Raw genomic sequence first — 23,575 nt, 5'->3', positions numbered from 1 at the left:
TTCTACTTTGCCTCGCCTTTTAAGGTTTAACGTGTGGTCCAGGCATAGAATAGGATATCTCTTTTATTCTCGTGGGTGTCGTAAGAGGCGACTAAGGGAAATTAATGGTTGAGGCATGGGCAACGCTTCGCTTAAAGATCACCAAAGCCTAACTGCGGTTGCTAACCCGCCTGCCAAAACTTCCCTTATGGAGAAGCTTATGTTTAGGAGTGGACAATCAACAGCTGATATGATGATATATAAAAAATGTTATTATTATCTTAATTAAATTATACTTCGCCTTTTATTATATGAAAACAAATGAATATATATATTTTTTAAATACATCATAAAATTTTTAAATACATTTAATTTAATTTTTAAATACATCATAAAATGGACCAAAATAATATATATATATTATTTTGGTCCATTTTATGATGTATTTAAAAATTTAATAATAAGTTTAATTTCATCTCCCAGACGGTGTCAATAATCAGCAGCACCTAATCCGGCCCTGTTTGCCCCACTTAACGTGAAAGCACACCACGTATGGCTATTTTTAGTTGCGCACTAAAAGAAAGGTTATGTTTTGGCTCGTGCATTTTGCTGCTTATTTTCATTTAACGGATGCATTTTATTTTCAAGCGACTTCAGAAAGAAAAAGGTATTTTATCTGACAATATTTTATTAATTTAATAAATAATATGTACCTTTATCGTTTTAATATGGAATTATTTCTTATTTAAACAGACTTCTTTAAAAGATGATAGAGGCCATTTTTTTTTGTGGAAAATCTTTATCTATACTAATATTATAAAGAGAAAAGATTTGATTTTTTTTAATGGATAAATTTAAAAAGAACTCAATCGATTTTAAAAATTCCTTCACCATTCAATTTCTGCCAAAGTTACATTATCAGCGAGTAACATAGGTTATATGTATATTATGTGTACATATGCGAAGCCTGGCTGGATCACTAGTTTGTTATATAAGAAATATCTATGAATAATATCAGGCTTCATATATTTATATATTAAGTGCATATGATTTTTTCTATGAATTGAGAATACATCCCAATAATAACAATCCATAAATTAATGTAACATTGTTAATTCTCTACAATGTGTACCTATTGAAATAAAATGAAAAATAAAATACAATCCCTTTTCCCTCGGTATATATCTTCAAAATCCTAATGGGTTATGCAGTATAAAAGCAATATTTTATTAAATCTTGTACATACCTGAACATACTTGAAAAGGTTAAAACTAAGTTTTTATAGCTGTACCTAACTTCGGCAACGACTAGCAAATGTACCTCGTTTTACAGATGTCGCTGCGAAATAAGAATATATGAGATTTCATGGAATACCTAGGGATATATAAATAAAATAATAATTAAATATAAATATATAAATAAAATTTCTGTAATTACTTGATATATAATTATTGTTCCTATCAAAAAAAAAATAATAATATAACGAAATATTTTCATTGATGTGTCGTTTCACTAAACTAAATCTAGAACAATTGATTCAGACAGAAGTAAAAAAAAAATAGAGACAGTTGATTTTTCCTTATTATGAACCTAACGTTCAATGAAAACCTCTTTAGTACTCATATAAGATTTGTTTAGGCGCAACTTATTAAATAAAGCACATAGCTTTATTTAATAACTTGTACTCGTATCTGTTTCTACGTTTATAATGTTATCGACATAGTTTGTGTGTAGTTGAATTAAATTTTAATTCGTACTAAATATTCATAAAAGTTTATTTCTGTTTCATTTTGCTAAAATTAATTGAATGAAATTATTTATCACTAAATATATAATAACATTATATTACTTATATACTTTTTTAGGAAGAAGACATTGTCATTGATTCAAATATCGTTATCTTTCATAATCTAGTAATTTCCCTAGAGAAAACACTACATATAAAATGTCTAGATAATTCACAAAATCCCTAGTATCCTCATTTTCCTGCAACATAGATACCTAAAAGTAATCGTCGATAAAGAGCTCGGGCCAAACGATTACCTGGCTACCATGAAACATTTGTTTTTATTGAAGAACTGTAATCGCCGCCTTTAAGTGGTATTCGCTTAAATCAATTAATTGGATTGATTGAAAGCAATCAAATACAACAGCGCCCGCTTGAAATATTTTTCTTTTTGAAAAATCAAAATTTTAAAACAAATCAAGTAGTTAGGTATCTGATATATTTATAGTTTGTCAATAAATAATACCTACGACAACAACTTTTGATATAATTATCTAAACGGTCAATTACCTTAAAAGTAAGTTTTATTATCACGAATAAAGAAAGACTGTACAAAAGACGTCTGCTTGAGTACCTCTGTTCCACTCGTATTTTTGCCGTAAAACAAGCAGCTGTAGTCGCATGGCTCTGTTTCAATTTGTAAGTAGGTAGGATATGGCATAGAAAACAATATAGTTCTCTAGAATGACAACGCGTGAGAGGTACTATGACCATCACAGTGTAGGTATTTGTGATATCCGTGGTCGCACTACCGAGTAGAAACCCAGTAGTGCGTAGCATAGTATTATATTATCTGTGTATGAAGAGAATCATACTTGTAATATATACGAGTATATAGTTAGACAGTTTTATCTGACATAAATAGACAACATATTCCTGGATAAAAACAATATGTATTTTTATTTCATTTTTCCTAAAGAATATCTTTATATAGAATATATTAATTAAAATAATTATACTTCTCTAATTAATAATCTTTTTATTAATTTCAGTGTCATGTATTGAACTTAGATTATAGTATTTAATTATTAAGTCTAGTCGTTTACCATTAAAAAAAATAATTAAAATAGATTTAATGAAAAGAATATTGTTAATATAAATTCAATGTCCCAAACCACAATGCTAAAATATTAATAGCGGCTTTATATATGGAATTTATTGCAAAACAAACGATCACCAGGGAGTTTATAACGGAACGTGACTTGTTTAATGTGAGCATAAAAGATCAGGAGATGCCAACTGGAGTAAAAAAATCTTAGACAGTAGTACAAACACATTATTCAGTTAAAATTAAAATGACACTACGTCCTTTTAATATTCTATTATAGAACATAAGTATACCTAATGTAAACAAACATTCATATCACTACATTTACACATAACATATGGAATGTAATTTGTATTTAATTAATAATAATAATGTAATTGTTAATTTTATTTGACTATATTGAATATGTAATTTGACTTGATAATTGTTTGAGCATTTTTTCTTTTTTTTATTATTCTATGATCATAATAATGTACTAGTATAAATTAAATTTGTATCCTTATTTAACGAATCTTAGATTTGCATGCTCAAGACAATATGCCAAAAAGTTGTGTCACACTATAATGTCAAATGTCTGTTTAAAGCAAATAAATATTTCATTTCATATATATTTCATTTCATTTCATTTCATTTAATTTTTCATTTCATTTCATTTCATTTCATTTCATTTCATTTCATTTCATTTCATTTCATTTCATTTCATTTCATTTCATTTCATTTCATTTCATTTCATTTCATTTCATTTCATTTCATTTCATTTCATTTCATTTCATTTCATTTCATTTTGAAGAATTGTTTGGAATGATTCCACAGCCCCCTTTTATCGTTATACCGCTCACCGTCAAAATTCATTCTCACTCTCTAAAGCTCAAAACAAGATTCACACTATTTGCCAGGCTCGATTCGTATATAAGAAGCAATATATTTATTTAGACTACAATCTAGACTCGTTCCGACCAATCTTCTGACCACGTTGAGACCGAGAGCGAACTGAGACCGGTATTATAGTGGTGATTCAGTCTACTCGTATATGATCACAAACAGTGTTATTTCAGAAGAATCATATTCTCCCGCGAAGGTTTTACCTATGACTACAGTATGAAGTTCTTTAAAAAACCTCACGCCTTAGCTTAATATTGGAAGGGCTACCCCCCAATAATTATTGTTAATAATGAAGACTAACTGGTTCCCCCTGGAAACTATCATGCTGAATTCTAGGTGTATTCATCACGATGGGCTAACTGATCTGTCTTTCATCCTCACTGGTGTTCCACCGGTATATATCGTAAGCACGGGTGGGGTCTACCATTTCATTGTCACTCATTAAAAAAAACTTTTATTGTACGTACAATTCATGCAACTGGTTGCAGTTTCTTCCTCACTCGAGGAAAAAATGGTCAAAGTGAGCTTCACTACTAATATGAATAGAAGTGTCATCGTTAATAATCTATAAAGATTTTTTTCTTAAGTTGTAACTACTGTTCTCGTATAACTACCCGTATTGCGAGTCTCTAGTAGTCGGAGAATATTATGATGATATGAATTCAGTCCGTGTTCCGGTTACAGGACGCAATATGTCTTAGACCTTGAGTACATAGCTGACTTCTCATGTGAATACATTATACTTTATTAATTTTATTACTTAATTATTGTTTTTGATGTGAGCTTAAATATATCTATAGTTATATAGAAAGAATAGAGATTGTTAATAAATGGGAGGCTAGTCCCGTATTACTAACAATATACTATGTGAGGGCGGAATCCACGCGGTCCCCTCCGGAAACCATCATGGTTAATTCCTGTTGTATTCGCAACTATGGACGAACTAACTATACTAACTAACCAGAGGGAGACTGTACAAAAGTTGATTGCTTGGGTAGTTCTGTCCCATTCGTGTTACCACCGTGAAGCAGTTGTGTTTGCATGGCTGTGTTTCGGTTTGAAGGGTGGAATATGACGTGAATTTACAAGGTACAGAGGAATAACACCCGAGTCCTCAGGAATGGCAACGCATGGGGTGTATCATGGGCGAAACAGTATACTCTGTTATGTCCATGGTACTGGTCATGTCTATAGGCGACGGTTACCACTTTCCATCAGGTGGGCCGTCAGCTTGTTTGCCATTCTAAGTTACATAAAAAAAACTAATTTGACTTTTTTATCATCGCTTCATTTTCCACTAGTAGCCCGCTGTTTTATACCATTAGCATAGGCGAGTTACACCATTGCATCTTCATCCATAAATAAAAGTACTTACAATATACTTTATGTGATAAACATCTCTAAAAATTTTATCTATCGCTTATGTAAATCATATGATATGATTTATTGATATAAAACTCTTACATTTAGGCTTGCGAGACTGTTTCGTTTTGAAGGGTATTATTATATGGTATTAACAATAGTACTAACTTTATGGTGTGGAGGTGAGGTGCGGTCAAGCAACACCCAAAGACGCTTAGGTCCAAGACGCCTCTTGCGCGCCTCAAGAGTCGCGCATAAATGAAGGAGAAATAGTTCTCCGATCGTTGGGCACATCCAGTTAATTTTTTTAAGGGCGACATCAAAAGTTTTGCCCAAGAGCATGCCAGGTAGGATGGGGCTGATTGTGTATGATACGGAGTACCATATAATTTTACTGCCATACATACAACATGTATTCTTAGTTCTTATTCTGTTGGCGTTTTAGCAATGTTGCTTGGTCATATGTAAGTATACATAGACAACATACATAGAATACATAAATAGATAGGTAAGTATAAATAGACTATGCTATAAGCATAGGTACATACATATTTAATAATGAATATAAGACCTTATAATTATTATTATGGTTCTTATGTACTTAAATTTCAATAGATTTCAGACTCAAAACATTAGTGCTCTGAACAATTGTTCGGATGGATACCTGTTGCTGATTTTCAACACCGTACAACCGCCATAAACTAAAAGTTTTATCCTAACCATCTGGACGAGTGGCGATCTTCCACCGTGCGTTTTTCAAGGCACTTTCTTCCACAAACAACCACTGTTTCGAATCAACTTCCAGCAGCAGTATTTTCGAACCGATACAACATCATAACCTTCAATAAAAGAGTATATTTCTTTTTAAAAGGCCGGCAGCACACTTGCAATGCCTTTGGTGTTGTGGGTGAGCATGGGCGGTGGTAGTCACTTACCATCAGGTGAGCCGCATGCTCGTTTACCCAGTCTTATATAAATAATGTATCATATTCTATAGTTTATTGAATAGTATAATTTTAATATGGGTATGAAATATTTGAAAATTTAGTTTTCCGAGGTTATAAAGCCTATGAATAAAACGTGGTATGAATATCATAGAATACTTGGAGTCCAAGACGCCAATATACCCTATCAGGTAGATCTTCATTGACGTAGTCCCCCCTTGGAAATGATCGTGGAGACATCTTGACGCATTCACAGTTGCGTCAACAGAGCTGACTTCACCCTCACCATTAACTGTGACTATGTTACAAATAAAAAAAAGTGTTTCAATAATTTATTTATTTGCTTACAAATTACTTACTATCTACATCTAAAGTCCACTAATGGTTCTGTATGCTCGCCTTGATTAATATTCAAAGTTATTCTAAGTCCTTCCGATATAAACTTAAACCATTGGACAATCATAATAGCAAGTCGCGGAACTTATTTATACCCAATAATAAACTAGATAATATAATAAAATAATATTAAACTAATTATCATATTTCGAAACTCCCTATTTAGAAGAAACTTCAAATCAAAATTTCAAGTGACCTATAATAATATTTTTTTCACAAAAATGTTAAATATTTATTACAATTAAATACCTAAATGTGTTCATATATTCAAAATACGTAATATATACACATAGATAAAAATTAACTGACATTTATAAATAATATAGAAAATGTTAGTCGCCATTTCGTAGTGATGTTATATAATATTATAAAACATAAGAAAGTGCGAATAAACACAATATTAAAATATCATTATTAAATCGATCGATTCACATTTAACATTAAAGTAGCATTCGTGAAAAATTGCATACTCTTGTAATTATATACTATCATATTAACAAGATCTTAAAATGGTACAGATCACTTCTTAAGAGAAAAAAAAAATAGTAAAAAACAAGATTGAGCAGTCATACGATAAATAATTACAAAACTACTTAACAAGTAAGTCTAAAGTAATCGAATAAAAATTAAATTTATCTATTACAATTTAACGCACCGGATACCCATATTTTTTTAAATAGCAGTTATAACTTAGCATTTATTTATAATGTCCAATCAAAATGTATACCTATCTCCTGGATACAGAATTAGTTGTAATGTCTATACCAAGCCCAAACTGAACAATTTCCCCCAAGAAAAAAGTGAAACGCTTCCTGCTTATTTGTTTTCCGTCAAAAGTGAATAATCATCTTTTGAGTAAGCGCGTTTCAATCTTAGGTTTTGCAGTCATTTTCCATCAGATTTGGGAAAACCAAACGCGAATCTATAATAGTTCAATAATATACTTTGTAGTTTTAATATTAAATCATATATATATATATATATATATATATATATATGTGTGTGTGACGTATATTTATTTATAAAAATAAGTAATTTAAAGATACGATTATGAAAAGTGATTAAGTGAATAATTAGTGAAATTATTTTAAAACTCTTATCGCATGATTAGAAAAGCTCTCATGGCGTCACTTTGAAGTAAATAAACTGCCAGCTTGTGCCACAACATCAAATATAATCGTTTATACAAGTGTATATTGTACAACCCTAAATAATTTTGTTACACTTACCTGCATACCTGATTCATTGTTTCGTAACAAAATTATGTCGAAAAATACAATATTTATCAAGTTTTTTTTTTTTCTTTAAATAGCTATACGGTTTAGATTTTTCTTTTCAGCCAATTCATTTATGAAATTGATTCAATCAATTTTAGATAATTATAATTTCTTTTAAAAGTTTTACATTATATATATTTTTGTGCCTATATAAACAATCTTACAGTTAAATTATTAGATATATTGTTTTTTATTTTTGTTTTTAATAATAATATTTTCCCATTCAAGTGAGATACAGTTGTATAAATCACCGAATGTTGGCATTTTGGCTAGGTTTATTTTTAATGACATTTTTGTTAAAAAAAATTAAATATTAAAAGTAATATATCATATATGAATATTATCTAGCAGGCTGCTAACAGATTTCTTTATCTGAAATTAACGATAATGTGAAATTTAAAAGAATATTCAAAGGTTTTCGATAGTATATCTCACAAGGGTTTAATGTTATACATATTTATTACGATCTGATAAGGCAATATAAATTTAACAATATTAACATTGTTATTTCGCACATCTGTTATGTATGTGTTTAAATAGTTATTGCAAATAAAAAGCAATGTTGACATCAATTTTAGTACAATACACAATATTTGGCAAGCTAAATTCGTACAGTATTGTACAAAATTTTAACGTGTCTATCAGACTCGAAAAAATGCTAAATATACTTGTTAATCAAACGATAGTCGTATAGAATCAACATAAAAATGACATTAAATCGTCGGCAATTAAACGATTACCATTTAATTTTACTGTTTTGTTTTATGCTTTTTATTTTGTATTTTATAATTACGTGTATGTTGGAGTAAAAAATAAATCATTCATCTAAATAAAACGTTTTTAATTATAATCAAATGCATTTCTAGGCAATGGAATTTCAATTATTCTTTATGTATAAATAATTGTAATATAGTGTTGCATGACTATATATTTTATTAAATACGCAATCGAAGATTACGGTCACAATGTGAGTGAAACGTCAACAGAGTATCTGTCTCTCTTCCTACGATTATATTACAAGGAACGTTCACACACAGTGTAAATAGCAATTTAGCAATAATTATACGCAAACGTAATAGTTTACGTATAGTAAACACACAATCGATTTGTGAAGTACATTTTTTTATTATTTTCACTTATAAAGTATAACTATTATAATTAATCAATCAATTACAAGTAAGACAAAAGCATAACAGATCACCTAATATTACAGTCATATCGTCAATCAATATTGAAGTGGCTAAAAAAACATTTTTTCAAATAAGATAACAATTTTTAAAATTATAATTAATATGATCCACCTGAATGATGAAAATTTAAGTGATAATTCTTAAATAGTGAAATTCACAAACACGTTGTATTTCGTTTCATTTTTCATCACAAAAATACAGTCCGTTTTTGTATATAAATAATTGTACTTACAATATCGATGACAATGAATGAAAACAAAAGACATTACTATGTTAATAATAGATCCAAATAGTGAAGAACAATGTCCAATCTATTATAAACCAAAACCTTACATTTTCACGGTAGATTCTCACTTTAATGTCTTTTATAAGGAATTATAACAATAAAAGAAAAAAAAAATTAAAAAGAAATCGTATCGACAGTTGTCACGTTTGGTCATAGGACTTGTGTTTTCTTTTTCTAAGGTGCATATATTTTCTATAAGTTCCAATGTATTCCAATATATTCATAAAAACTTTAATTAAATAAAAATACTTAAAAAAAAGTAATACAAACATTTTTGTTTAGTTTCTTGTTACTGTTGCAATATAATTATTAGATAATTACATAAAATACATAAGACAATTTTTCCATGCCACCTACAAGTCACATTACCATCGCCATTTGCTGAGAAGACTCAATAACATTCTATACATATACTATATTGATTAAACTCAATCATTAAGTATTTCTATATAGCATTGAGTTGGCAGAACTACTATTAACTGGGCGGACGATTTACATCTGGGACAACTTACAGATTACAGATTACGGACGCGTACAGATTACCAATATCTTAAATATTTCTGAAACGCTTTATTGGACTAAATGTATATAGTACCTGCAATTTTTTTTTTGTTAGTCATAATAAACAATATTGGCGTACCTTTTAATCGAAATAACAGTGCGTTAAATAAAATAATGGCAAGAATTTATTTCATTATTTTTTTTTTCTTTTTACATGCTCTGTAATTGCTTCATTATTAAAAGAAAAGTCAATGGATTAATTAAATAAAAGAAAATCTTACTAGCATTCCTGTAATACATAATAAAGCAAAGCTGTCTAGCAATTTTTAATATTCTCATGTTTGGTATTTTGCTAATAACTTACGTATAAATTTTATACTAATGTATGTATATTGGTGCACCCAAAATGGTCAATTAACATATATTTTTTCAACAAATACAAGAAAATATAATCATTATACCGAACACGGTAACAATAGACTATGTATCTATAAGGTGCCCAGTTAATAGCGCTCCGTCAATATGATTCTTAAAAAAACACAATAAAATCACATATTCAGTTAATTGTACACCCTTATAAACCTATATTAAATTTAAAAAAAATCGTTAATAAAAGTTTTATGTAAATTAAATAATCTGAAAATCACATCACACTTGACTCCCAATTTGGAAGGATTAATATATAAAAAAGAAAACTTGAATACACCATTGTAACATTGATTTAAAAGGGTGCAAACAATAATATCACTGCCCCTCACTTACGTACTGATTGCCGACAATACGAATATAAACATTTTATTAATAAGATTTAATTAAATACATAAACATTCAAAGATCCTCTCTAATAAATATCACAGCGTCAAGACCTCTAAACTTTGCGGTCTTTCATTATTTTTACTTTATACAGAATATTAATATGAAATTTCTAAATATGCACTCTGTCATGATTAAATATCTTTCGTATAGTAACAGAGTACGTATACAATGTTACCGCTTTAAAACAAATATATAATACACACGAATCTATTCATAGAATCATTGTAGTTAACAAGTCCATGAGATAGAATGAAATGGTGACATGTGCTGTCTTGTTCTTTCTCATGTGAATGCTGACCGAAGCGATTCTATCGATAGATTCGTTTGTATCTTGTCTATGGGTTCAGAGCGACATAGGAGACGATTAAAGGAATAAAGCACAGTATTGGAGAAGATAGACTATATATAATAAAACTACACCGTGCTAATAGTAGGCTATTCGTAAAGCATTCTGACCCCATAGATGAGGTTATTATAGCCCTTTTTTATAAATAAACGTGCATACCAAGAAATGGGACGTTAACAAATTGTTACAGTTATGAAAATTTACCAATTTTAACGTAACTGCAAATAAGTTTGTGAACAATAAATCCCTGTATTAAACAATAATAAAGAACCACAAAAGTATGGAGATCGTGACGTTGCCTTTATTAGTTAGGCCTCTTAAGCTAGCGACTGATCTGACATTTTATTGTAACATTCGTAACGAGTATTTACTAAAATAACGTAAACTATGACTTGTCGCATCATTCCACCATCACAACTTATCAGTTAGTGTGGAATAAACCTTTAGGCTTATATCTACTATGTCGATCACGGTTCATTTTCTGTCCAATCTCAGTCTGGTAAAATATTGTCAAGTAAATATGACCACGAATTTGATCATATCTGAAACTTGACTGTTATAGATAGTATGAATACACACATATTTTCTTATGTGATAAATAATATTTTATTAGGCCATAATTGGACCGTAAACGAACTATAATCAAAACTTTATTCTGAATGTAGGCTTAATGATCAATTTATAGTGGTTCCCACACGCTTCTACGTGTGCAGGCATTTGTATTAATAATGCATATGGAAGCATAACACTTCAGTACACATAACATTTGTCTATTTTTATTAAGAGAATTTTATTTACAATCGATTTCTCACTGTAAATTGTACCGGATGAGAGATCGCCTAATGTGTGGACACATGCAATATTAAATGCATGAATTCTCATGTATTTTAGAAGAGAAAATAAGATTGTAGATCAATGATTATGCTTTGACATGATGGTAACTTGTAATGGCCCACTATGGCCATAATTGCAGATTATGGCCATAGCATAGCATTATATTTTATTATGCTACGAGTAACCAAACCAGTGCGAACCAAAGGAACGGAATTGAGGAAAAGAAAAAAATCGCAAGGTATCGCTTTACTTGGCAAGCCATTTAGTTATATACATTTAAGCCGTATACTCAAATTGCTAAAGTTAATTTTCAAATGTCTCCTAGTCGCCACTTCTTTTGTCTACTATGCACTACAGATCAGTCGCCGCCTTTTAACAATTAGCCTCTCTCACGTGCCTGAACCGATGGTATCTAGTTGGTAACCGCGCTAGCCTGCTTGTGCCGCCGGTGGTCGTAGTTGACTAGCCGTTGTCCCACTAGGTACTTGTCGTTCTTTATGTGCTCGTACAACTTGCGGAATTGCCGTATCTGAAAGAAGTATTTTTAAATAAAGATAGAACGAATAGTGTAACATCTTTACATAGTAAAAAAAACAAATTTACTTCTGTTTGTACACTTACAACTTTCAAACTACGCAACGGATTTCATTGCGTTTTTCATCAAAAGACATGAGTAATATAATGAAAGGTATATTATATTATATGTATAATAAAACATGTGCATATCACATAATAGAGAAAAACTAAGAATTTCAAAACTTGTTGTAAGAAACATATTTTTGTGCGCTTACATTACAAACACTTACGAGATAGATCAAAATAATGTACTGCAGAATTGTATATCTTAAAAAGATCTATGATATCTAAGTTATGTCTGCCTCCTAAGGATAACTCACAGTAACCATTATTATATTTTACATATTACAAAAAAACAAAATAAGTTTTACAATACTCGATGTCCATAGACGTTGAATGTCATTTTTTATAAGGTGAGCCGTCAGTTTGTTGTTGCACAACGTACCTGGAAGGTGGTGAGGCCGCACAGCACGGCGATGAGCAGGAGCGCGGGGTAGACGCGGCGCGCCAGCAGGTTGCGCTGCGCCGCCGACGTCACCACCAGCGGCGCCACGCTGTGCGCGAACGCGTACGGCACGGCCAGCGCCAGCCCCAGCCAGCACACGATCGGCGCCGCCACCGACCGCAGTATGAACCTGCAATAACAATATAATATACTTACATTATATAAATAAAGCATTGAGCCTCAAAAACGGGTCAAGTTTTTGTCAGCTAATTGTCAAATTAGCTGACTCGTTTTTTTTATCAGTATTATATATATTTATGCATGAAGTGTATCTTTACGTATTATTTAATAAATAAAATGAATGTGTATACTGCAATAGTTATAAAGGAATCAATATCACTCAAAATTCTATAAAAAAATTGACTCGCTTTTCTCGTAGTATTTTTATGAAGACATCATATATTAATCAAATATTTATTAACTTTACAACAGCTAGTGCATGGCGACAAAACCTAACAAAATAAATACCCAGTAAGTGCAAACTACGTGTATGTGAATTCCGCAAGTATTGGTTATTTATTTGTTTATTAGTTCTATTAAAATTGCTTAAAAGTTGCTTTCTAAAATAAAAATAAAATAAAACATTTTAGAATATTTTGACGAAGTAGTAGGCTAAAGTTCTTAATTTAAACTTTACTGGCTCTAAAATTTAATATGATTATTTTAAATAGCAAAAATTTAAAATTTCCAAATTAATAAATTTATCTGAGATTATTATGGTAAATTATTAATTAAAGATATTAATTTAAAGTAATTTCATATTAATAGTGTAGAAAAAATTTATTCTAGAATTCCTGATACATTTCAATTCATTCGCAGATACAGTCTAGTATTTGGAGGTTTATGGAAACTGGTGTTAAAAGTATAAAATTTAATGTTATTATGAAACTGTAGAATTGAATACATAATGGATGAGAACTATACTGACTTTAAATCCATCTCCCTGATCCCGTCACGGTAGGCCTTCTCGATGGCGCGGCGCATGCTCCAGTCGGGGCCCATCATGGTGAGCGCGCACACGATCTTGGTATAGAGCACGCCTAGCGCCCAGTCCTGCCATATGAACAGGACGGGCGACTGCTCTAGCGGCACGCGAAGTGGGATTACAAGTACCTGTATATATGTAATTAGAATCGTTAACGTCCTTTTAAGCATTCTAACAGCGTAACTGAACATTTTTGTCAAAGAAATATGCGTCGGAAAACGACAAGAGTTTTGAGCCTCTTGTAACTGAAACGGCGCGATCAGCTTTTAATTTAGTATGGGAGGCTAAAAACTTTTTATCGTTTTTGAATTTTTGATTCTCAAATTTTTTATGTATATATATCGCCATTATGCCAATTATTTGATGTCTGTGTAATATGATTTTATTCATATTGCACAAAATTTTGGCTTTTAGTTTTTCGATCGACCGCCTGCCTGATGTTAATCCTCCTTTTGCTAATTTAATTTCTATCCTAATATGACAATATATTATTTCTCAAACATGCTTGGAAATATGAGCATTACTTTGACAATATTCTTAGAGATAAATCAAAATTGCCGTACTGGCCAGATACATGCGGGCAGCGGCCGGCAAAAGTTGTATGAAAATCCATATCTGTCGTGTTTTGTGGCCAGATAAATTACTATGTAAACTAATATCTGTCCTATAATTTAAAAATGGAATGACCTTTTACTTCGAAACATGGCTCCCAAGGAGGTAACTGATAAAAGTTTTTATTCAAATTTCGAACTGGCAAATAAAAAGCTATTTATTGAAAAAAAAAAAAACAAAGGAACATTATGACGCGTGAAAAATTATTATTGTTCGTTATTCGTCATTGAACTTAAAAAATAAAATTGTTTTTGATTTCCGCGCATTGTTTGAGAAAAGTACTATACAAGCCTTGGCCACAACTAGGCATTGATGGACTCACGTATGTGTGCCTCATCTATGCCTAAGCCCACATTTGCACGTTCGTCTATCAATGCCACAGTTGCTGGCCGCTGCAGTAATGTACTATAGATACATAATATAGATTATTAATTTTATGCTATATACAGCCAACTATGTCGATTTCACCTTTTATACATAGATTAGATAAGTTTCCATTATTCGGTATCACCATCTAGAAGGATAAATAGACTTACCAGTTCTAACAGCAGGCCAAACATGAGCGGCACGAGGCCCAGCAAGGCAAGCGCAGCGAGCGCGGCGCGCGCGGCCCGGCGCGCCCACAGGGCGGCGCGGGACGCCAGCGCAGCCCGGCCGCCGCGCGCCCAGCCCGCCGCCAGCCCGCCGCCGCGGCCCAGCGCCCAGCATGCGTACATGCCTGTGCACCATGTACTGTCATAATCTGTTCTCTCTATTGGATGATAATGGTGTTAGCACAGGGAAAATTAAATTAAATAGAAAAAAAAAATTGCTGCAGACTTGAAACTTGGTATAGACTTTGTAAAAAAAAAAGTTCACACGGCAAACAAGCTGACGACCCACTTGATGGAAAGTGGTAACGGTTGCCTAAAGACATGAGTAGTATCATGGACATAACAAAGTATAATATTTCGCCCATGATACTCCCCATGCTTTGCCATGACTCAGATTCTCTGTAACCTATAAATTCACTGCCATATCCCACCCGTCAAAACGAAACACAGCCATGCAAGCACAACTGTTTCAAGGTTAAAAGACGAATGGGACTGAGGTAGCCAAACAAAAAATTTTTGTACAAAATCTCCCTCTAGTACATCACCTCAGTTAAAGGGGTCAAAAAAGTATTTTCAAGGGTATAAAAATAAAAATAGTTTTCCACAAACTATTCAAAAACTACTAACCAAATTAAAAAAAAAATGTTTAAAGAAGAGATTGTATAAGTAATTCTGCACATTTTAATAATTCTTTCTACATTCTAGGTGAAAAATTAACCGAGATATATAGTTTCAAGATAGGATATTTTTATGGTTTTTAAAAGTGCATCGGCGTCAGTCAACTTTATTTATTACCATAACTTTTTCATTTTTTTTTTAATTAATTCTGAAAAATCAAATAATGGCATTCCAAAATTCTATAATAGATACTCCATATTAAAAATATAATTGAAAAAAAAATTAAATATATATAATATTATTTTTTATAAAATCTCCCACGAAATGCTTGATCGAGGGGATTTTGAGATCGCGATCGAGATCCGCGTTGCGCACGAACTACGGTGGCTCGACGCAAGAATTTGTTCTGTTATCTTAAAGGGATACAGATAAGAGGGTGGGGCATAGGCAAAAATAACGATAGCGTACGTCATAATGGGGTAGCTGACGTTTTACTGCGTTTGTTGGTGAAGGGATGGAGGCGACCCATGATATATCGATCTTTCGATTAACACTATTAGCAAATTTATATCACTTCAATAGATAAAGTTATAAAGGTTTTAAAAGCTAGATCAGAAAAAAGCATGAAAACACAGATAAGCATAGATATTTTCACATTCATAACTTAGTCAGTTTTTTAACTAGGATATTGAAAAATATATCAAAACGTACAGAATTACTTCAACTACAACTTCTAGATTCAATATTTTTCAATTCATTGCATAGTTTTAAAATAATTTGTCAAAAAACGGATTTTTTTTTATTTTTAAACACCTGAATTCGGCTCTTAGACCCTTCGGTAAGAGGTGAACTACTTTTTACAAAGTCATTTTAACTCAATAAACAATAATCCCAAATTTCAGGCTTGCAGCACTTTTTCTATTTTTACATTATAACGATATTAGTTTAATTTGGGTAAATGGTAATCCCTCTTGTACTATCGTAAGCAATGAAAGATGTTAGATGAAGATGAAATTTGCTTTATATATATGATGCAATTATAGACGCCCTATTTATACCAATTACTAGCTTAATGCCCACTAATTCATATGCATAATTAAAAAAAAAAAATTAATAGACCACTACCAGCTGGCGTATCAAGATGATATATATAGGTACCATATTTAAGTTAGACCATCAGGAACACAAGTGTGAAATCCAATTTGGTGCAGTAGTTCCTGCGTGATGCAAGAACAAGCATACACATAGACAGATAGACACACAAAATTTAAAAATAATAGTTTTGGCATCTATTAGTTATTAAGAATCCTTATATAATTTTTTCCTTATATATCTCCCATATACAGACATAGACTAGTTACAATTTTATTATATGTATTAGTAAGATAATAAGATTTTGTCATAATTATAACTTTATATACACTTAAACCAAACATTGACAAAACACAGAAAAAAAACTAAGTACTTACGTTAAATACTTAAGAAAATAATTATTTTATGTAAATATAAAATAATAAAAAAAAAAAAAACATTGAATATAACTTACCACAAGCAGCAGTGTACAATTCATGTACACCTTCTGATGCCTTAGGCAGCCATAAAGCCATAACTTTTCTACCAATTGCAACAGGTATTACCTGAAATAGGAGCATAAAATTACTGAAATCATCATTGCGAGTTCAAATCTGGTTGACACCAAAAATATTATCACTTTAAATTTCTGACCATCTCTCGAATTTTTAATTCATTACATATTAATAATTACAGAAATATGATTTCTATAAAAAATATAATTTTCTATTCTAATGTGCTAGAAAAATATTAGCATATCGAACTTTACATTCACTAAATGGCAGCACTCGACGAATACCTCTAATTAGACTGCTATTAACTAAGGATAGGATAGGAACGACTATAAAGTCGTGAACATATATTTTTTAAACAGTTTTTTTTTTGTTTTATGACTTGGTTGTAGAACCTTTGAACTTTAACCTTTAAAATCATATTTTCACATTTAACAAGTTTAAACAGATCATACGTACGAGCGTCATAGCACTGGCCAGTACAAGGGAGGCGGCGACAAGCGCGAGCAGCGCCGCGAGCCGCAGCGGGAACCACGCTGCGCGGACGTATGGCTCGTAGCCGGCCGGGCCGTCGCGGCGCATCAGCGCCTGTGAACAACACATATATATCGTACTCACATCTTTCCAAAACAAGCCGTTCGATACCATATTAGTAGAAACTTGTACTTCCAGGAACATATTAATAGTTATATTGAAATTTATATAGTTAGACAATAATAATAGAACACTTTTCCCCGAAAATAAGTTGATGGTCCATCTGATCAAAAATAGTAAGTGTCGCCTATAAACATAAACGATACCTTGGACATCACAGAATGTACTGTGACATCTATAGCATTTATTTATTATTACAGGAACCTTTATTCTAGGGTGTATTAATTTTGATAGATGACAATTTTGTATGCAGCATGCCCAAAAGAATTGCTGCTGTGATAAGAGCAAGAGATGGACCAACTAGATTTTAATTTTGTTTTATTGTTCTTAAGCAAATAAAGTAATTTAAAAAGTAAAAGTGTTTTTTTTTTTTCCTTTATGTAAGAAATATTGAATAAATTATGGGGTGCCTAATACTTTTGGCTAAGGCTGTATAATTTTTAATATAGTTATAGTACTAATATTTTATTATCGATCACATTGATAACTGCTAGGATAAAATAACAGATGTACGAATTTTTAATATAAATGTAACTTCCAAAAACAAAAGTAAATTTGTGATGAGTTGAAAACTGTGTAAGGCGGGTGGTATGGTCAGGTACCTGGTGCGCGGCGCCGAGCTGCAGCGGCGGCGGGTGCGGTGGATGCGGCGGGTGCGGCTGGTGCGGCGCGTGGTGTGGGTGATCGCGCAGCTCGCCCAGCAGGTACGAGCGCAGCCCCAGCACGCCCGCCGCGCACACGCACCACGCGCGCAGCGCCGCCTTCAGCCACGTCCGCGTGTGCGACTGCTCTAACAACGCCGGCAGGATCACCTGCGCCACAGATAATATACCATTGGACATTACACAGCGCCATCTAGTCCCAACCTAAACAGACCTTGTACTATGGGCACTAGATGACAATGGATAGAACAATTAAAATATTTTTTTTTTGCTTATTATATATGGAACACCAAGACACTTAAATATATATAAAATTATAAATAAACTCCCTTTAGAATCTCACCAGGTTTCCATATAAAATGTACACCTGTGTCTTTATTGACATTGGTACCTTTATTATATTACTAGATGTTGAAAATCAATTTTGCTCAATTCCCAAACCTGTCATTTAATTAATTTTTGGAAAATGGGGGATTAGATCCCTAACACTAAATTTGTTCTTATTCAAAACTATAACAATTATAATATTAATATTTCCTATATTATTTAGAAACTGAATAGAAATATAACAAGAGCTCAAAATGTTACCTGTAACAGAAGTAATTCTAAGCTCAACTCATTGACAGGTGCTTCAGTGTGGACAGCGACGGCGTACGGCAGGAAACCAGGAAGCACATACTTAATTACTCTGATTGGCAGCCATAGCATGAACAAAACAGCAGTGCCAAAAATCATAGCAGAGACTACAAGGCGGCGAATATGCGACCAGACGGATAAGTGTATCATTTCCTGTAAATAAAAAAAAAAATAACTTAAAAAATGCTAAAGAAAAAGGGTACCCACAAATTCTTAAGAATGTTTTAGCTTACTGAAGTATGGCAGCATCACAATTATCCCTAGCAAAGTGCTTACAAAATAATCAGATATTGAATATTGTTAAATTATTTTTAAAAGACAGCAGGTAATTGCATTCTTAAAACAGACAACATATGACACATTTTACATACATGTATGTAAAGTAGGGGTTTGTATAATACATACATATATGTACATATATGTATGTATTATACATTATACATACATTATACATACATATATATACATATACAGCAATATTTATATATTGTAGTTAAAATTCCCATATATTGGGTCAATAACAAATATATTAATGTCAGTTAACTAATATATATTATCAAAATGTGATATAAGTGTGTGGATGAAAGTGAGGCTAGATATCAGAGTGATATGGACAATATTGAAATGGGTGATGTCCATTTTTTCCACTGTCAGTGTCTAGTCTAGAGGAATCCAATATATAGTAATCAGAACTGTATTGATATTACCAGTGTATAACATAAAGTATCTTTTTTAAACTATCAGTAATGATAAATAAGCTGTCAACTTCATGGAAAACAGTAACTATCACCTACAGATATTAATTATCACAGTATGTCAATTTTAATTAATGTTCAACAGTATGGAACCATTTACTCAGATAGATCCTTAATATTTTAGTAGTAAAGTTATAAATCGAAATCTTTTAATAAATAATATTAATTTAATTATTATTCATATTTTCACATGAATATAAAATGGATGGATGTACAAAAAAGTAGCTTATCTTGCAAATAAGCTATATTTATATCCCTAGCAGACAGATATACATAATAAAAAAAACAAACCTGCACAGGACTGAAGTCGGGGTCATTTAAATTCTTCAAGAACCATAATACTCCTGGCCTCAGAACCTCTCTCAGTAGAAGAATAAATGATGCAAAGTAATAAACATAGACCATTCCAACTAGCCAGTGAATGAACATGAGAGTCCAAGGTGCAGCCTGGAGGCTCGCCTCACGGTCTTTGAGTGTAGCATCAAACATCGAAAGGGAGCATAGGTCCAGCCACCAACCACATACCAGTGGGATTACTCCAATCTAAAATATAAATAAAATGTATAGCGATGTTTGTAGACAAATATTAAAGCCCTTTCTAATATTGCTATTTTTTTAATCCCAAAAAGCATTATAAACAAAGAAGATGAACTTATTATCTGTTATAAAAAGAAAGGATTTTCTAAGATAAACCTGATGGGGGGAAAGGGATTGTTAGTGATAGAGACTGAGAATCCCATTGCTAGCAATATACCCAACCAGGTCGACCTTCTCGTGGTTCCCCCTGGAAACTATCATGGTTAATTCCTGATGAATTCATCATGATGGGCTAACTGGCCTGTTTTCATTCTCATCTATCACCCTTCACTGGTGCTCTGCCAGCATATCCTGTTAGCGCAGGCGGGGTTACCATTCCATTTTCACCCATCAAAAAAAGATAAACCTGTTAATCAGGTTTGTCTTTTTATAGAAAGTCCTTTCTTTTTAAATATTATTAAAAATATCTCTCTTTATCTATGTATCTCTTCTGGAAAAGTGCATGATTGACAAGTGATAATTTAATTATAATTTTTTCCCTACATTCTTACAAAAATTTTCCTAAATAAAACCTGTTTTATAAATGGGAGTAATGAATCACTAGGCCACAATAAATGTAATCATTTATATTAAATATGGATAATTTAAAATGAGAACACATAATTAAAGTATTCATAAAACTTCAATGATCATTTAAAGAATGTTAATAGCACAAGTTACTAAAGTAGAATTCTTCATTAGGTCAATCGATATCTATAGAATTATCAAAATGTTATGAAATTAAATCATAACATGATTTTATTAAGGTTAATTAGTAACAACATCAAATGATACTTTTAAATTATTAGTTGGCATTAAACAGACATTGCTTTCTTAATATCCACAATATATATTTTGTAAAATTTGTTTCTATTGAGTGTTCATTAATATTTTCATTCATACCAGACCAGTATGGTGACAGAATAATCTGGTTATCATGGTAATTTATTAGTGGTTCTAATTTGTCAGTTCATTCAAGTTTAATCTAACAATTATTTACCAGAGGGAGACTTTGTACAAAAGTCGATTGCTTGGGTACCTCTGTCCCATTCGTGTTTCAATCATGAAGCAGTTGTGTTTGCACGGCTGTGTTTCGGTTTGAAGGGTAGGATATGGCGTGAATTTACTGGGTACAGAGGAATAACATCTGAGTCCTCAGGAATGGCAACGCATGGGGGGTATCATGGGCGAAACAGTTTACTCTGTTATGTCCATGGTACTGCTTATGTCTAAAGGCGACAGTTACCACTCTGCATCAGGTGGGTTGTCAGCTTGTTTGCCATTCTAAGTTGTATAAAAAAAAAAAATTACAATAATAAAGCTCATTTCCTTTCCAAAAGTAGTTAGTAGTAGTTTTTTTTGTAGTATTATGTACCTGTATTACATATATTTCTTTTTGTGAATATAAGCCTACCCCATTTTTTTTGTTATGAATATTATTGATTTATTTATACTTTTGCACACATAAAAATATGTCTACAGGGAGGATTAATTACTTAATTATTTACAACTCAACCATTACACTAAACAGAGAGAGTAAATGATGGTGCATTGATATAACAAAAACAATTTGAAGAAAAATTTGAATTAGCCTTTAAAAAATTTTTTCAATGCAATCTAGCCTATCTCTAGTAATGCAATTACCAAGTAACAACATTTAAATTTTATTATTTATATAGATAAAATTTTAAGGAACTTACCTCCACAACAGAGAGCAGGGCCACTTTCACTACAACATAACAAAATCCCAGTGCTTTTTTTGCACTCCTAAGACGTAATAATGAAGCAACTCCATGAAAGACTGCTAGAATAGCTCCTACCAACACATAACCAGCTAGTGCAGTCAATGGGCCAGCAAAAGGACCCTCAGCTGTCAATCCAGCTAATGCCGCACCCAACCTTCCAATGTGGTAAGGACAAAATGCAAACACCACTATGAAGAGTGTATTCAGTGACACTACCCAGAAAACATGTTCTAAAAATACCATAGACCCATCTAAACCCAAAAGTCGAGCCCATGTTAATTCTTCAGCCGCAGCACGATCCCATTCCATAGGATTCCAATTCGCTTCATCACCAACTAATGGATCTTCTACACCTTCTCCATTCTCATCTCTAGCAATATCCTCTCCGGCTGCATCATTCGCACGTTCATTATTGTTATTAGGTAAGGGTGCATCTTCAGGTGGAGCCACTGGTAAATTCTCTCTTTCCATCCAATCTGGTCCTCCTCCGTGCATAATTTGCTCCCTTAGCCAGACAAGACCAATAAATGAGAACAAAGTGCATGTCACAACAAAGCAACCAGAGAAAACATCTTTAGCAAGGTTTTCTGCTGACACAATGTCGAATGGCAAAGATATCACTGGGTCCAGGGAACCCGAGAATAGACATCTATAGGTCCTACAAGCTGTCAGAGGAACAATACCTAGCCAAGCGATGGCAACAAGAGTATAATGCAGCCAATCTTTAACTGCTGAAGCCACAGAAGTCACGAGACCGCCAACCACGTCCCGAATAGGCAGTCTACGCGGCATATCGGGAGAATAAATGGGCATAAAAGAAAAGCGATGACCGCACAATTCGCAGATTTCTTTACGTGAGTATCGCATCCATTGTACTAGACACTCTTGATGTATCCATTTTATTGAGCCCGTGCAGATACACGGATGGAATAAAGGTCGATCAGACGAAGCTTCCGAACGGCAGAATCTGCAGAAGTCTGCGCCGGAAGAATCCGAGTCCATCATTATGTATGGTTCAATCCAGTTTCTCTGCTTGTTAAACAATCTGCAATAAATAGACACCATTAAGAAATGTATTTTGAAAGATTTCAAGTAGTTATTTGTAAACATAAAAACAATATAAATACCTCAACCAAGAAATTAACAAATAACAAATAAATACAAAAGATTCTAGACAATAAATTGATGATAAAAGTCTATTTTGTTTGCGAACGACATGTAAAGTGTGACCAGCCACAGCTACTAAATCACAGTGTTGTTAGCAGAAAAAAATGTCGATCTCGATTCTGTGGTACTATTTTTTTAAACTATCTCTACAATTTTAATTTAATACCTCTAAAGAAATTTTATTTTAAAGCCCAGTTTAAATTGTTCATATTAATTTTTAACAAAGAGCATATAACCAAGTTCTTTAAAATAAAGATTTAG

The 23,575-nt window shown here is 32.2% G+C and overlaps 1 protein-coding gene across 1 annotated transcript; it reads right to left on the bottom strand.

Annotated features, from left to right (window-relative positions):
* Window positions 1-6,323: 6,323 nt before the first annotated feature.
* Window positions 6,324-23,391, bottom strand: LOC113521543 (E3 ubiquitin-protein ligase MARCHF6). The gene is made up of 11 exons (XM_026907104.3): window positions 23,275-23,391; window positions 22,103-23,192; window positions 20,118-20,369; window positions 19,024-19,224; window positions 18,376-18,585; window positions 17,579-17,707; window positions 17,083-17,173; window positions 14,862-15,043; window positions 13,657-13,841; window positions 12,669-12,858; window positions 6,324-12,176 (listed from the first exon to the last, which is right to left on the bottom strand). Exons 2-11 carry the CDS (start codon window positions 23,150-23,152, stop codon window positions 12,060-12,062), a joined length of 2,607 nt encoding a protein of 868 aa, XP_026762905.1. The 5' UTR covers window positions 23,153-23,192; window positions 23,275-23,391; the 3' UTR covers window positions 6,324-12,059.
* Window positions 23,392-23,575: the final 184 nt, after the last annotated feature.

The sequence above is a fragment of the Galleria mellonella genome, unplaced genomic scaffold, assembly GCF_026898425.1.
Source record: "Galleria mellonella isolate WM207_F2 unplaced genomic scaffold, CSIRO_AGI_GalMel_v1 utg19, whole genome shotgun sequence".
Classification (NCBI taxonomy): domain Eukaryota; kingdom Metazoa; phylum Arthropoda; class Insecta; order Lepidoptera; family Pyralidae; genus Galleria; species Galleria mellonella.
Note: the sequence above shows the minus strand (reverse complement) of the source record. Positions and strands in the feature narration are given on the sequence as shown.

What these genes read in the sequence shown, in the direction of transcription:
- LOC113521543 (XM_026907104.3), bottom strand. Translation starts at nt 23,152, where the DNA reads ATGATGGACTCGGATTCTTCCGGCGCAGACTTCTGCAGATTCTGCCGT. An exon ending in CCGACTTCAGTCCTGTGCAG is followed by an intron (nt 19,225 to 20,117) that starts GTTTGTTTTTTT and finishes TTTTATTTACAG; the next exon opens with GAAATGATACACTTATCCGT. An exon ending in ATTGTACACTGCTGCTTGTG is followed by an intron (nt 15,044 to 17,082) that starts GTAAGTTATATT and finishes CATGGTGCACAG; the next exon opens with GCATGTACGCATGCTGGGCG.